General features: G+C 43.5%; 1 protein-coding gene across 3 annotated transcripts in view; it reads right to left on the bottom strand.

Moving 5' to 3' along the window:
- Positions 1 to 612: 612 nt before the first annotated feature.
- CREB1 (cAMP responsive element binding protein 1) overlaps positions 613 to 14332 on the bottom strand; it is a 47167-nt gene continuing 33447 nt past the window's right edge. For all 3 annotated transcript variants that reach the window (XM_054970562.1, XM_054970564.1, XM_054970563.1), the window contains 3 exons: positions 13307 to 13489; positions 8663 to 8813; positions 613 to 7037 (listed from right to left, as the gene is read on the bottom strand). In XM_054970562.1, coding sequence (XP_054826537.1) covers positions 6893 to 7037; positions 8663 to 8813; positions 13307 to 13489 — 479 coding nt within the window. In that variant the 3' untranslated portion in view covers positions 613 to 6892. The remainder of the gene's footprint in view (positions 7038 to 8662; positions 8814 to 13306; positions 13490 to 14332) is intronic.

Below are 14332 nucleotides of genomic sequence, written 5' to 3'. Positions count from 1 at the left end.
CCAGTGAAGCAATCAGGCTGGCACGAAGACACAGCCTTGTCGAAGGAGCCGTTGTGAGAAGACTCTGATGGGCTACACCTCTGGGCTTGGCCCTTGGTATTCAAGGATGCCAGGGAGAGAGCAGGTGAGCCATAATGAGCCATAATGACGAAAGGAAAGACAGAAACTTTTCTTCTTTAAATGTAGTTTCAATTCTTCACTAGAATGACTCGATGGTTAAAAACTTTTGAAATAAATCTCTGAGCCTCAAGGATGAGGTGAGGGAAAAGCTGAGAACAGCAACGGAGATCCTCTCCCTGAGGTGGCAAAAAGAGAATTAAGGGAATAGTGCCTCTCCTCTTTGTCATGTGATGTTTTTGGCGGGAAAGTGCCAAAGGGAGGAGGGGCGCTTCTAGTCTTCTAGAAAGCTCTGGAAATCTTCCCTATCAATGAAGGACTGCACAGAAGCCACAAAGAGCAACAGAACTGACTTGCTCCAGAGTATTCACCAATTGAGAGGGCTTTTATTAGTATATTTTTATTCTTAATTTTATTCTACTATTCAGTAATTACTGCTGAAACGTAAGTATCGAAGTAAACAGGCCCCTCTTTAAAAAACAAAAGAAACTTGGAAAGGATTTTAAAAGCATGTTTATGTGTCTGCACATAAATGTGTAAAAAGGGTGTTATGACAGTTTATACCACAAATTTTACAGTAAGAAAAAAGCACTTGTATGACAATAATTCACAAATTCACAAGGATCACTTTAATATACAAAGCAATTACTAGCATTCTGAAACACAAAGCAGTTAGTATGTACATAATGTTAATAAAATGCAGTGTAATTCAGAACATTTAAAAAACAAAGCACAAAAGGTTAAGTTACAAAATTAAAACAGGGATGTTTCTAGGAAGTAGGGAATTGTCAAACTTGTTCTCCAGTTTGTATTTCTTTGCTAAGTAATTTAATTTCAATAGAATTTTTTAACGCTCAATACCCTGTTTTGTGCTGATTGGGGCAAAGAATCGGAAATGGCGGGGAGGAGTGTGAACTTCATAGTTTTTATTAAATAAAAATAACATAGCAACCCTAACTCCAGAAACTTCCCACATTATTCTAAAGTTTCAAATTGAAAATCTCAGATCAGAATTGCTTTATTCTTAAAGTGAAAACCGATATACAAATGCAATAGGTGAAAGCTATACACAGAAAGTATTTAAGTTGTACAACTCCCTTCCCCATTGCTCCCCAAACCAGAAGGCTGGTGTATGCAGTAGTGTCAGCTTTTAAAACAGAGTTGAAAGTCTACTATTTAGCTTCTTGCTTTTTCAAACACAGGAATAGTTTTGTTATAAAAACGTAAGAGTGGCACCTAAAGTACAACTCGTAGAAACCATTTTTCTACCCCCCCTCCCCCATAATTTTTTAATCATGGGTGTTTCTGAAGTTCATTGATATTTTTTTCTCCCTCTTTCTACTTCAATTCTATTTCAGATTGTCCCTCACATCACAGATACCTGGCTAAGGCTGAGGCTCACATGACTTGACGTTGGTTATGCTATTCTCCAAAGTCGAAGTACAATAAATGCTTGCTTACACAAGAAAGAGCTGGCACCAGCCTCTGATTTGTTTACATGATCAAGGAGTCAATCAGAAGGCAGAATTACAGAACCCCCCACCCACCGCCTGGTCAATAATAAGTGAATATTCACTTCCCTTGGTCTCGTTACAGGTGAAGAGGTTTTTATGTACACAACAGCACAGACATCATTGTAGCAATGCAATGACCAGTGTGGCTGACAAGTCAAGCCCACGGTGATAAAGAGGATTCCAGCACTTAATTTTTGCAGCACACACCCAGGAATAAATTAGATTTATCCTATCTTAGTTGTCATCAGTCTTCTCATTACACTGAGCAAAACCGCAAATCCCACCCACCCCCACCCCCGGGCAAGTACCCTACAGATGAAATAGCATCCCAAGACATAAACGCTTCGTATCATTCGGAACAGAAACAAAATGGTGACTTTTTAGGTGCACACAAACCCTGAGAAAGTGAACAAGAGGCTGCAGCGGGATGCTTTGAGATTCCTTGCAGGGGTAAACAAGCTAATGATTCACCAGGACACTCTTGAATCAGCCCTAGGAATTTCTGACTGTGGAAAGAAGCCATAAAAAGGTATGAAAGCTGACATCTGGCCGGCAGGGACCAGCACTTGGGAGTACCAAAAATTCAGATAATTATTCTAACTTGTGCTAAATGTTTTGTCTGTCTGCCAGGACTATGGTTTGCATATTTTTTTTTTAAAAAAATACATTCATTCAAGGCTAAAAAGGTTTAGGATTACATTCTGATCTGTCTCTTCATCTTGCTGTGAAGTAATGTATTGACCTAACCTATATTCAGCACTGTAAGTGAATGTATCCTAAAGCAGCAGGCCACTAAAATTTCAGCACCAAAACTGGCTGTGCTTCTCAATGTGTTTAGAACAAACAGGAGTTAGTAGTCTTTTATACCTAGCAAAGTCTGAGGATCCGTGAAATCTTCCCATAGCCATGGGTTTATACTACTTATAAAAACCTTTGATTAAAAGATTAAAAAACCCAATATTACACACTTGTCTCGTTTGCCACTGAATAAACTCAGAACTGTGCTTTGTTGAGAATCTGAATGAAGTTAATGCCATTAAGACTGATAAAAAGAATCTCCTCATCTTTCCTCAAGCTTTAATTTCTCAAATGCCCAGTTCTGTCCATAGACTGCCAAACAGAGTTATCATAACGGAAATCTTTTTTTCTTTCTCTTTCGATTGTTCCTGTAATTAAATCTTAGCCCACAGGACATTTCCATTGGTTGTTAGAATGGTGGGAATTCCTCCCAACATGGTAACAGACATCTAAATCTTTGGTACTGCCCTGTGTAGATCTTTCTGCCAGCACTGACTCCTTTTATGGTTATCCTGAGAGAGAATCAGCTGATTAATTAAGAATACTGAGATGCATACAGATCATAGGTCCACGACAACCTCACCAGGAGCTCCTACAACTGAAATAAAAGTCAAGGTACGTGATGAACAGCCTGTACTCCAAACTGCAGTTAGGGAGAAATGCAGTGTCGGGATTTGTTCCTCATGTTAAGAGAAACCTTTCAACCCATTAAAAACCGAGGCGTTTGGACAAAAACTGTCTAAACATACACACACGTGAACATTCAAACGTTCAGTCTGCAGTCTGATGCAGTACAATTCAGCAATACATAAGGCTGCCGCTGATGTATCAAATCATTGCCAGTTTTCTGACGTTGAGTGTCCTCTCCTTTATGATCATTATTTAGTGCCTAGTAAGGCAGTTTCTGTTCTGATGCAAAGAGATTACAGGACCAACAAACCAGTCTGGATAAAGCTCGCTTGGATACTCAAACAACACTGCTGTCTGCTGCTAAAATCTGGAGTAAGCTGCTACGAAGCACACAGATTTTTTTAAAAAAAGTTTAATCCAACTTTTGAAATTAGCTCCCTTAGAATACAACAAACGCTTCCCAAATCTTTTTGCCTTAGTTTATAGCTGCCAAAGAGACAAAGCACACAGTGAAGAATTTGGGAATGAGAGGAGTTTTAGAGTTGACATAAATTCCATAATTCTCCTTAAAAATACAAATTGCAGCAAAATAAAATAACTGAAGATGAAAAACTGAACAACAATAAAACACAAATGAATAAGCGACAGAGTAATGCAGCTTAAACTACTGGGGCAAAAACCTTAAGTGCGGTCACACACACGCACGCACAAACACACACATGTAAAACTTTTTCTGACCTCAATATACTATAATACTCAGCATTCCTGACTTAAAAGCTCTCAGAGCTATAGATTATATACTGTGTATATATATTTTATATATGTACATATTTTATACATAAGCATTTCCAAGAATATCTAAGTTAGAAGAGCACCTTGGGCAATATCTCAACTGCCAGCATGACACCCTTTTCTTTTGTAAAATATAGAAACTGTACTTGAAACCAAATCTGTGTACAATGACTATAATGGAGCTAGCCCTTTCTATGCCTTCTTTTCAGTTAAGCCCGGCAATGAATTCTTGATTTTAGCAACATTTGTGTTAGGCAGAAAAGGGCCCAAATATATAACAGGAGCTGATAACCCAATCTTGCTTTTAACTTAATAAATTATACAAAATGAGGTGTTTTTGTTTTGTTCTTTAAAAAAAAAATTGCCGCCTTCTCCTTTTGGCTATTAGAATTGCAAAGCATATCCTGGTAATTTAGCTAGCTTTGTACTCGGATCAATGAAACTTTCAATAGTTATCACCTCTTAAAATTTCCTTTAAGGAATGTGAAATGTTCAGTACTGGATTACTGAAAATGGATTGAAATGTTTATCTTATTGCTGGTGACACATTCCAGAATCAAAACCCTGAATTTACCTATAGAGCAATCACAGCATATTCTACAACGCTCCCAGCATATCTGCATTGGCCCTCTTTGATAGACCAACTGCACCTTGGAAAAGGCCACACAGGGTCTTCCAAAATAACCCATTCTGCTAAGACACGATCATCTCAGTTAATTTCAAAGGATGCTCTGTTAGAGGAACATTAGAATGGTGGCTTTTCTTATTGTAACTAAAATAAACTTTGGATTATTGCATAATTTAATACAATTTAAACAGGTTATTTCACATAGAAAACAGCCAACATTAGGTAGAAGCTTTAAAAAAAAAATTCCTGAACAAAGTACACCAATCAATCTTTCAACAAGATTAGCAGTACATGAATCACACCTACAAAAACAGTAAGAGTTCATGATTTTACCACCAGCTCAAAGCGGGGAGGAGAATGTACTGCACAGTACAGGGGAAAGTTGTTAAAATCCACATAACGCAAGAATCTGCTTATTTTTAGAAGGCTATTTATCTGAGAAGTAAAGGATGTCTTTTAATGGTGGCAACATTTTTAAGATCGATAAATCTATGTAAATCTACGAGGCAACTCAGAAGCCAGATTTATTTTACCAACATGTTAAAATAACAATGTAAAAAAACTGGAGGGGGAAATAATTTTAATGAGAAATTAAGACCAGGGTGAAGTGTTCCTTAAAATTTTAAAGTTTCTCTTATCATAGTCCTATGAGTTTTGTTGTTCTTTCGGGACATCCATCTTGGAAATAAAACATTGACCTGGTTCTCTTATCCTGCATAAAACTGATGATGAAGTTTAAACTTTGCTTTTAAGTCTCATGGAAAACAAATGCCCATTCACAATGTCTACCCTCTAACAGTGCTGCAGATGTTTAACAAGCCCCCCTACCCCCCCCCCGGCCCTAATGGCTTTATCTATCAGCTAATACTCCACCAAGAGGTAGAGTAGGTTTATTTTATGTGCAGGCTTGCATACATGAGGATGAAAATAACAGCAGGAATCAAGAGATTAATTTCAGGGATAACTAATGATCCAGGATAACATATTCTGCTATGATCTGGTGGACCAACACTCTCCTTCCCAGTCAATCAAAGCACGTATCTTTTGGATAAACAGGAAATTCTGTTTACCAGAGGGCTTGCTGTTTTAATCATATTACACTTAAGAATCTCATAAAGTGGTTTAGGAAAACATGGTCTTTTAAGAACTTTACAAGAGTGGCAACTCTTTTAAGAGGATCTAAGGGTACCTGGGCTTGTTTTCCGTTCTTTTCCAGCTGTATATACTAAGCTAGCTGTGCTTCTGTTAGTGGTTGGCTTGAATAGTGTAACCACTACATAAAACATAACAAAACAACCATGCTTTAATAGACTGTTCCTCTTCCAGAGAGTGTGTCCCTCTTCTAAGTCTCTTCTAACTGCGCTTTACTGTTTCTACTCTACTGCTTGTGTGTGTGTGTGTGTGTGTGTGTGTGGTACCCTCAAGTCAGAGTTGACTTATGGTGACCCCAGCTGGGGTTTTCATGGCAAGAAGCTATCAGAGGTGGTTTACCATTGCCTACCTCTGCAACCCTGGTCTTTGTTGGAGGTCTCCCATCCAATTACTAACCACAAGGCCAACCCTGCTTAGCTTCTGAGATCTGACGAGATCAGGCTCACCTGGGCTATCCAGGTCAGGGTACTCTACTGCTTTCTACGAGTTGATATCCCACCAGGATATCAACGGTATGGGGGTGACAGGACAGCATTCAGAAGGCTGAATACAATACATTTCTTTTTTTAAATTACAGAGAATTAATTAAGGAACCATGGAAATCTTTTTTAATGGTATGGAGAGGCTTCTAAAACATCCCATAGGGAGATTACAAGTGACAAAAAAGCAAGCGAGCAAACTCTTCTCTGCGGGTTAATTTTTTCCCTGCAAGTGCGTGTCCTTTGGCATCGTCCCACCATGTAGGAGTTCGAGAATGGATATTTGGAACCTTGCAACCCTTTGGCAACCACTATTTCCTTGGAGAACCATCATACCTTGGTTCTGTTCCGGGGCCACTGGATACTTCCCGGCAGAGGCTGGGGTGACTGACTCTCAGGCCTTCCAACAAGCTCAGTACTGACTCCTGAAACGTTTGCATCAAGTTCCACTCCCCCATAATCCCTTCGCAACAGAACACGATTATTCCTTGACGAAGAGGTGAGGTGAGGAAGTCTTCTTTTTCTTCACACTTGGGATGCGCTGTGATGAAAATAGTTTTGTGGGTAGAACGGGAAGGGGGAATAGTGGAGGCAGGTGATTCAACATTCACAGTTTAATGCAAAGCACAGATGAATTAAATTCTGCAGTTGCTTTCAGGCAGTTTTGCGCGTAGAAAAAAAAAAAGAAATGTTTACAAAATAAACAGTTCACTTTTGTCTTCCTGGCTATCATCAAACCAGTCTTTATCCCACATTAACAAACCAAAGATGGGAATCTAAAATTAATCCGATTTGTGGCAATAGAGGTCCTTAAGTGCTTTTAGCTCTTCAATCAATGTCTTGTTTTGGTTTTCAAGCACAGCCACTCTGTTTTCTAGACATTTGACATATTCCTTTTTCTTTCTGCGGCATTCACGTGCTGCCTCCCTGTGGACCAAAAAGAATATATATGGAACAATACGAAAATATGATTGGCCAACTTTGATCATTTAGGCTACCCTGAATGAATATTGTAATCATTTTGGAGTGAACGAATCATGATTCTCTTTTCTAGGCAAATGATCTTGATCTTTTGATTGAGCACAACATTTCTGCTCGGTTAAATAAAGAAGCTGTCTATTCAACAGTTCAGGTACTTGCAGTCATTCTGAGCTGTGCAAAAGAGCAGCAGGGTGCCAGTGAAACACAATGGTGCTTGTTGTTAAGTTAACTATTCTAGTGAAACTCAGAGAGATGTCAAAGATTCTGGAGATATGCCGGTGTAATGCTGTAAATCTGGTGCTGGCAGAAGAGCCAGAGATGAGCAGCACAGGAGGCATGTTGGAGAGGATCAGGATTGAGACTGCATCCTAAACCCACTCTGCAAACAACTGTAATATTAGTTGATTCTGCACACGTTGGATAATGCACTTCCAATCTTCTTTAGAGATCATTTGGAACTGAATTTTTCGAGTGTGAAACAAAAAATCCACTTCCAAACGATAGCTAAAGTACATTGAAAGTGCATTATCCAACGTGTGCAGAATCGGCTATTATGTGGGGAAAGTATAAACAAAAACAACTCCCCTCCCACTGCCTCTGACCATGCCTACCACAGCTAAACCCAGCTTGGGACACTACCATTCTAAGCAGAGTCACACCAGCAGAGTGACCTTTGCGCTTTTCCCTGAGGCTCCCTGTCCTGAGCAAACCGTAGAGGGGAACTGATGTGCTTGGATTGGGGGCTTCGAACCCCCCTCTGCAGAGAAAACACCCAGTAAACAGTGCGAGGCTACCCGTGCTTCTTCCGTACCCTGGTCCATGGCTGGGGTAGAACAGAGACATCACAGGCTTCTCAACATGCACTAGAGGGCCATTCCATATACAGCCAACCTAGGAAGATTGTGGCCAGGCTGCTCTGTGATTGGTGGGGTAGCTGTGAGCCCAAGTGCTGATCTTCTTCCCTTCATGGTGTTATATATATGTACTAGCAACAGAGCCCATTAAAAAAAACAACAGTCCCTAAAAACAGCGCAGGAACGCTGGCCTTCCCGCTGCGGTGGTGCCTTCTGGAGGCCACACTGGCAACGACCTCCATTTTTATCCTGGTGCTCCTGTGCAGGCGCACCAGGATAGAAAGCGAGTCATCGCCAATACGGCTTGCCTTTTACATAGAAAGATATGTATTTTAAAAATGTCTTTTCTCTGCTGGGAGAGCAGAAAGTATAGACTTGCTATGCTAGCATCACACTGATGTCTACAACACCCAAGAGGTGAAGAATTTAGGATTGGGATGATGATCTATTGACAAACGGGTTAAAAGAATCACATTCCTACAACTATCATATTGCCCAGTGAAGGTTAGTCACTGTGCCGGGTAAACATACTGAGTTACACTTGTACTGCCCATTCTTTGTTTCGCCTCAAAGAAACAACCTACTTCAGGCAACACTCCACTGGGTGAAGAAAGACACCACTTCAGTGAGCGGCCATGCCACTACAGTCTCCACTAGATATGGACACAATGATGTCTATGCATGGAGGCGCAATCCGAGTTTACCCAGAACACAGACCTGTTCTTCATTAGACGGACCTCCCTCTTTCGTGCTGCTTCCTCTGCTGGCTGGGTGGGAAGTGCTGGGGAGGATGCCATGACTACACCAGGTGCAATGGTGCTTGTGGGCGCTGTGCGAATTTGGTAGGTCTGGACGTCTCCTGAAGCCGCTAAGAGGGAAAAGTGTTGGGGAGGTGGGGGGAGAAAGCAGAGTGTGAGACCTGACAACTCTGGAACACCAACGAATGAAAAAGCCGTGGAAACAATCCCCATTGCTATATAAACAAGGGCTGATTCTGCACACGTTGGATAATGCACTTTCAATGCACTTTAGCTATCGTTTGGGAGTGGATTTTTTGTTTCACACTCAAAAAATTCAGTTCCAAATGATCTCTAAAGAGGATTGGAAGTGCATTATCCAACGTGTGCGGAATCAGCCAAAGGGGCTTTTTGATGTTAGTGTTGAAGTGGTATGCCGCCTCCTACCTTCCTGCCACCCCCAGGCTGCAGAGCAAATGAATTAAGCAGCAATGTTTCGGCTGCCTTTGCACACTTGGAACACAGCAACAATCCTCTTGCCTCTCTCTCTGTCCTCTCAACCTTTCTTTGCCCCTCTGCCTCTACCCTGTCGTGCCACTTTGACTCTTCTCATGCTTTCCTGTCTACACCCTTTTCTGGGCGTAATGGCCTCCTCGATGTTGCCTACCAAGTGCGACTTGCCCTTTCCCCTCCTCTTTCTAACTCCATCTTTTCTGCCTACAGCCGTTGCTGCTGCTTCTCCAGCATGGCCAAACACGGTCCAATTGACCCCCACTGGTGCCGCCCACTCTTCATATTCTCCACGTGCTACTCTTCAAAGGCACTGCTGCTTTTTCTCATGGACTTGGCTGGTCCATATGGTTTTTAGTTGTGTGTGGACCTGTTCAATTTGACTTATATTAATTGCTGTGACATTTCAAGAGCACTGCTGAGCTCCAGTTTGGTTGCCTTGATTTACTCAACTCTTTTCTCCTCCGGATACGAGGGCATTCCCACCATGATGAGGTTACTTTTGCCAAGGACTATTCCAGTAGTGCCAGAAACTAAACTCTAAAGGAAGGACGAAATAACATTCTTTTTCCTAGTGAAAATTTGTCTCGTTCCTCTGGATAGCAGGATCTAAAAGCCGAATTATTACCTACTGCACTCCAACAATTTTATTTCCAGAAAATGTAAAACACATGGTACCCCTTTCCAAAAACACTACGTTGCATCAAAGCACTGTGCTTTGCAATGAGGTTTGCTTGATAAGAGTTGGGGAACGGACCTTTGGACACTTACTGAGAAGGGTCCTTCTCCTCTGAAGGCAGGAGGACATCTTGGGCTGTTTCCTTTCGCCCAATCAGGGAGGCAGGAAGTCAAAATTTATTCCTCCTCTTCCTCTTGGAGCCCGGGAACGCCCCTTCTCCCTCAGTTCTGGTGACTCCACAAGCAGTAAGTCTTCCATCCTTTTAAAAAACACTCCTCACTGACCCTGAATCGTGTTCTGTTCTCATGATCTGAAAAGGAAATGTAGTGGACAAGAATGCAGCGGACTAGAAACAGAAGGAGAGAGAAAAACAAGACAGCAGTACAGCATCTCAGGCAAGAAAAGAGCTGACGAGGAACATGGGAGGGGCAAGATGTCCTCCTGTCCTCAGAGGAGAAGGACCCTTCTCGGTAAGCGTCCAAAGGTCTGTTCTCCCTCTGAAGCGGAGGATATCTTGGGTGCTCCCCAAACAGTTATTCCTTAGGGGGGGGGGAGATTTCCTTGTCCTGCACTACATGTTGAAGAACTCTCCTTCTGAATGCTGCGTCTGCTGAGTTGAAAATATTCAATTTATAGCGTCTAACGGATGTTGAGACTGAGGAACAGGTGGCCGCCTTGCAAACCTCCTCCACGGAAGCATTATTGTAAAGAGCTGTGTTTGCTGCTGCGCTCCTGAGGAACAGGTGCCGCTGCGCTCCTCTCTCGAAGGCGGATGATGGGGTTGATGAGAAACTTGGAGAAGACTCTGGGGGGCGTGGACAGCCCAAATGGAAGTGCTTTGAATTGAAAATGTCTGTTGTCAACATGGAACCTGAGGAACTGTCGATGAGCTGGGTGAATCGGAATGTGAAGATATGCCTTGGTAAGATCTATGGAGGTGAGAAAGTCCCCCGATCTTAGAGCTTCTGAGACTGATCTTAATGTTTCCATGAACTGATTCATGAATTTTAAGTCCAGAATAGCTGTCCAATCTCCGTTTCTCTTTGGCACTGTGAAGAAGAGAGAATAAACTCCTGAGCCCTGCTCTCGATGGGGGTACTGGTTCTATTGCCTTGATGTTTTGAAGATGTTGAACTGCTTGCAGGGTAATGAGTCTTCTTTGGTGATTTTTTTCGAAGGGGGGTTGTTAGGAAACGATCCGGTGGGTAGGATTTGAACTCTATTGAATATCCTTTTGAGACTACATCTAGGGTCCAGGCGTCCACCTCCAACTCCTGCCAGGCTCGTTGGAAAAGCTGTAGCCTCCCATCCACCAGATTTTGAAGTGAGTCAGGATTTTCGACTCTTGCTGTTGTATTCCTGCCTGTTGCCACACTGCTGGTGTTGTCTGTTGGCTCTGGAGCCGAAGTTACTTCTTTTGAAGTTTGGTTTGCTGATGTTCCAGGAGGTGCGCTTGGGTGTCCTGGCGAGGTCTGGCCAAGGAGTGGTGCGTACGAAAGGACTGATTTTTGAAGGGACATCTATCCACTCATCTGATCGACTTAGGTAAGGCTTTCTTTTTGTCTCTTTTCTACTAGCACCTTCTCCAAGGCATCCCCAAATAGTTTGTCCCCTTGAAAAGGATATGCCATCAGGATAAACTTGGATCGGAGATCGGCCAAGCTCTTAGCCAAAGAAGCCTCCTGGCGACCGCTACTGAGGCTATGGCCCTGGAAGAAAAGGTGAGGGCGTCTAAGGTGGCATCTGCAGTGAAGGTAGCTGCCTTCATGATTCTATTTGCCCCTTCTAGGAGGCACTTTTGGTTACTCGGAAGAAGTTGGATTAGTTTACGTAGCCACACAACTGCCACTCTGGAAACAATAGATGCAGAAGAAGAAGCTGTTAGCCGTGGCTGCCACTTCATGGGCTATTCAGAGGGCGGCTTTGGCTTTCTTATCCACATTGTCCTTACAGATCCCTAGCCATACTCAGACAAGAGACATGAGGATTGGAGGGCTGCTACTGGGGCGTCATTCCTTGGAACCTGCAAAAGCTCATTAGCATAAGATGGTAAGGCATATAATTTTTTGACTGTGCTTGAACATTGTTTAGTAGAAGCAGGAGAAGCCCACTCCACTTTTAGCTGTCTTTCGAAGTATTCAGGAAAGGGTTATCTTTCTCCGGGGTATCTGCCCTGGGGAAAAAACTCCTTGCACCCCCTGGGTCTAGAGGCAGCCTTACCTGCCCCAGGGGTGTCCTCCTCCTCCCCTTTTTGCTTTTGAAGATCTAGGACCGCCAAAGTCTTGGTCAGCAAGTACTGATAATCTTTGGTCTTAAATAGTCTATCATATTGATCCAGCATAATGATCTCCTCTTTCTCTTCCTCCTTGGAGAGGAATTCCCCCTCTTCACCCTCCTCGCTTTCAGAGGAAGTTCCCCCACCCACGTGACACAGCTTCTAACCCTGGAAGCATCTGGGGTAGATTTCTGGGCAGCCTTAGTGGGCCATTGCGGATTAGAATGGCGCACCTTTCTGGGGGGAGAGGTAGAGGTGGAGGTAGACTCGCTTGCTGCATCAAGAGAAGGTTGGCGGAAATTAAAGATTTCCTCCCTCAAAGTTTGGCACAAAAGGGAAAGGAATTCGTCTTGCAACAGGGAGCCAAGATCACTGTTTATGTTCCCGGATCCTTGGCCGCTGGTACTCGGCATCTGCAGCTTCCAGTCAGCACCAGAAGGCCCTGTGTAGCTCTCTCCCGATGGGAGGTTGGCCGGCACGTCGCATGGAGCCGCGTGGGATTTGGCGCGAACGCCATTGTTGTTTCCCGCCTTTCCCGCAGCTTCCGACTCAACGCAAATGTTGACTCCGGGACTACAATGATCCCAGCTCTGGGTGTTTGCGGCGAGGCCTCTTCATTGAGGTACGCAGCTTACCAGCAGGAAAGGTATCAGGATTCCATTCAAGCCTCAGTGACAAGATGGTACCGGGAGGATTGGCCACTTCTGCGGCCGCTGATGTGCTCTGCTCTTCCCCATCCATAAAGCTGTCCTCCGAGTTCTGAGACTCCATTCTTTTCAGTCTCGGCATCAGCAGAAAAAATGGGGACAGCAGGGAGGGGAGAAAAAGGCAGGGAAAGAGAGGGCAGCTCAGAATAGTAGCAGGGAAAAAAAGGAGAGAAAGAAAGAGGAAGAAAAAAAGGGAATAGAAGGAAGAAGTCTCTAAGCAAAAGAACTGTGGGGCGTCAGAGAATCTGAAGCCACAACTGCTCTCCCTGGTGGCAGGAAAGAACTGAGGGAGAAGGGGCGTTCCCGGGCTCCAAGAGGAAGAGGTGGAATAAACATTGACTTCCTGCCTTCCTGATCGGGCGAAAGGAAACAACCCAAGATGTCCTTCGCCTCAGAGGGAGAAAGTAATTTCATGACTTTTGCACATCTTGAGTTGGGTTCAGATGTTCTTACCTTGAACAACCACCTGGTTGCTGGGGACGAGAATCTGCTGCCCGTCAGTGGTCTGAGCATACTGTAAAATGGTCGTGCCGGGCTGGGTCGCGGCGGCGTTGGGGATGGTGAGAGTCTGCAGGCCCTGCACGCCATCTGTGCCATTGTTAGCTAGCTGGATTGCACCTCCCTGTGTGATCGCAACTGAAAGCGGGCAGATTTGAGTCAGCAGTTGGAGTATTAACCTCCTCAAAATCACGCACACAAGTTATTTACAAAGTGCAGTTTCCCCCCCAGTAACAAACAAACAAACAAACAAACCACAATTTACAACTAAACCTGCTTGAAGCCCCTTGGTTCCATGTTTCATATTGTACGTGATAACACTCTGGTTTCTGGATCATTTCGTCCACAGAATGCAGGATAGATTGCCCTGATTCTGCAGTCCCAGCAAGGAAGGCTTTGCGCCAGATGCCTCAAATCAGGACTAGATTCCCCCTTCCACGAGCAGCCATGATCCCCTTGGCAAGGGGGCACTATGGTACCTCCCCCAAAGCCCCTAGACAGGTACAAAAAAGCCGGTATCACCACATAGCATCTCGTGTAAAGCCCCCCCCTCTCCACAGCTCTGCCACAGGGCTATTAAGCAGCATGTACTGGGCAATGAGAAAATACCAACCAGCACAAGGTTATTACAGCCCCTCAGTTGACACATGAATCATTATGTCCATCAGTGGAAAGAATGCTCCTGTTTCTCTGGCTGAGCTGTGTCTATGCTACTTAACACCAGTGTTGTGGCTGAGCCCGACCAGGGATTTTTTTTTTCAAAGCTGAACTAGTCATTGCTTGCTGCAAGTGTGAAAGCTGCTCTCTTTTTAAAAGGAAAAGACTACGATTTAGCTGGCTTTTTTGGTCCTCACCCCCAAATTATGCTGCAAAGATCTGCCTTCGGATCAGCAACCGTCAGCTTCCACAATCACACACAAATAACATTTTATTAATTAGGTACTTTTGAAGAAAAACACTTTTCATGCTGTTTTACACAGG

This window comes from Eublepharis macularius, chromosome 2 (genome assembly GCF_028583425.1).
Source record: "Eublepharis macularius isolate TG4126 chromosome 2, MPM_Emac_v1.0, whole genome shotgun sequence".
Taxonomy (NCBI): domain Eukaryota; kingdom Metazoa; phylum Chordata; class Lepidosauria; order Squamata; family Eublepharidae; genus Eublepharis; species Eublepharis macularius.
The sequence above is the reverse complement of the archived record's forward strand: the minus strand, read 5'-3'. Positions and strand labels throughout refer to the sequence as shown.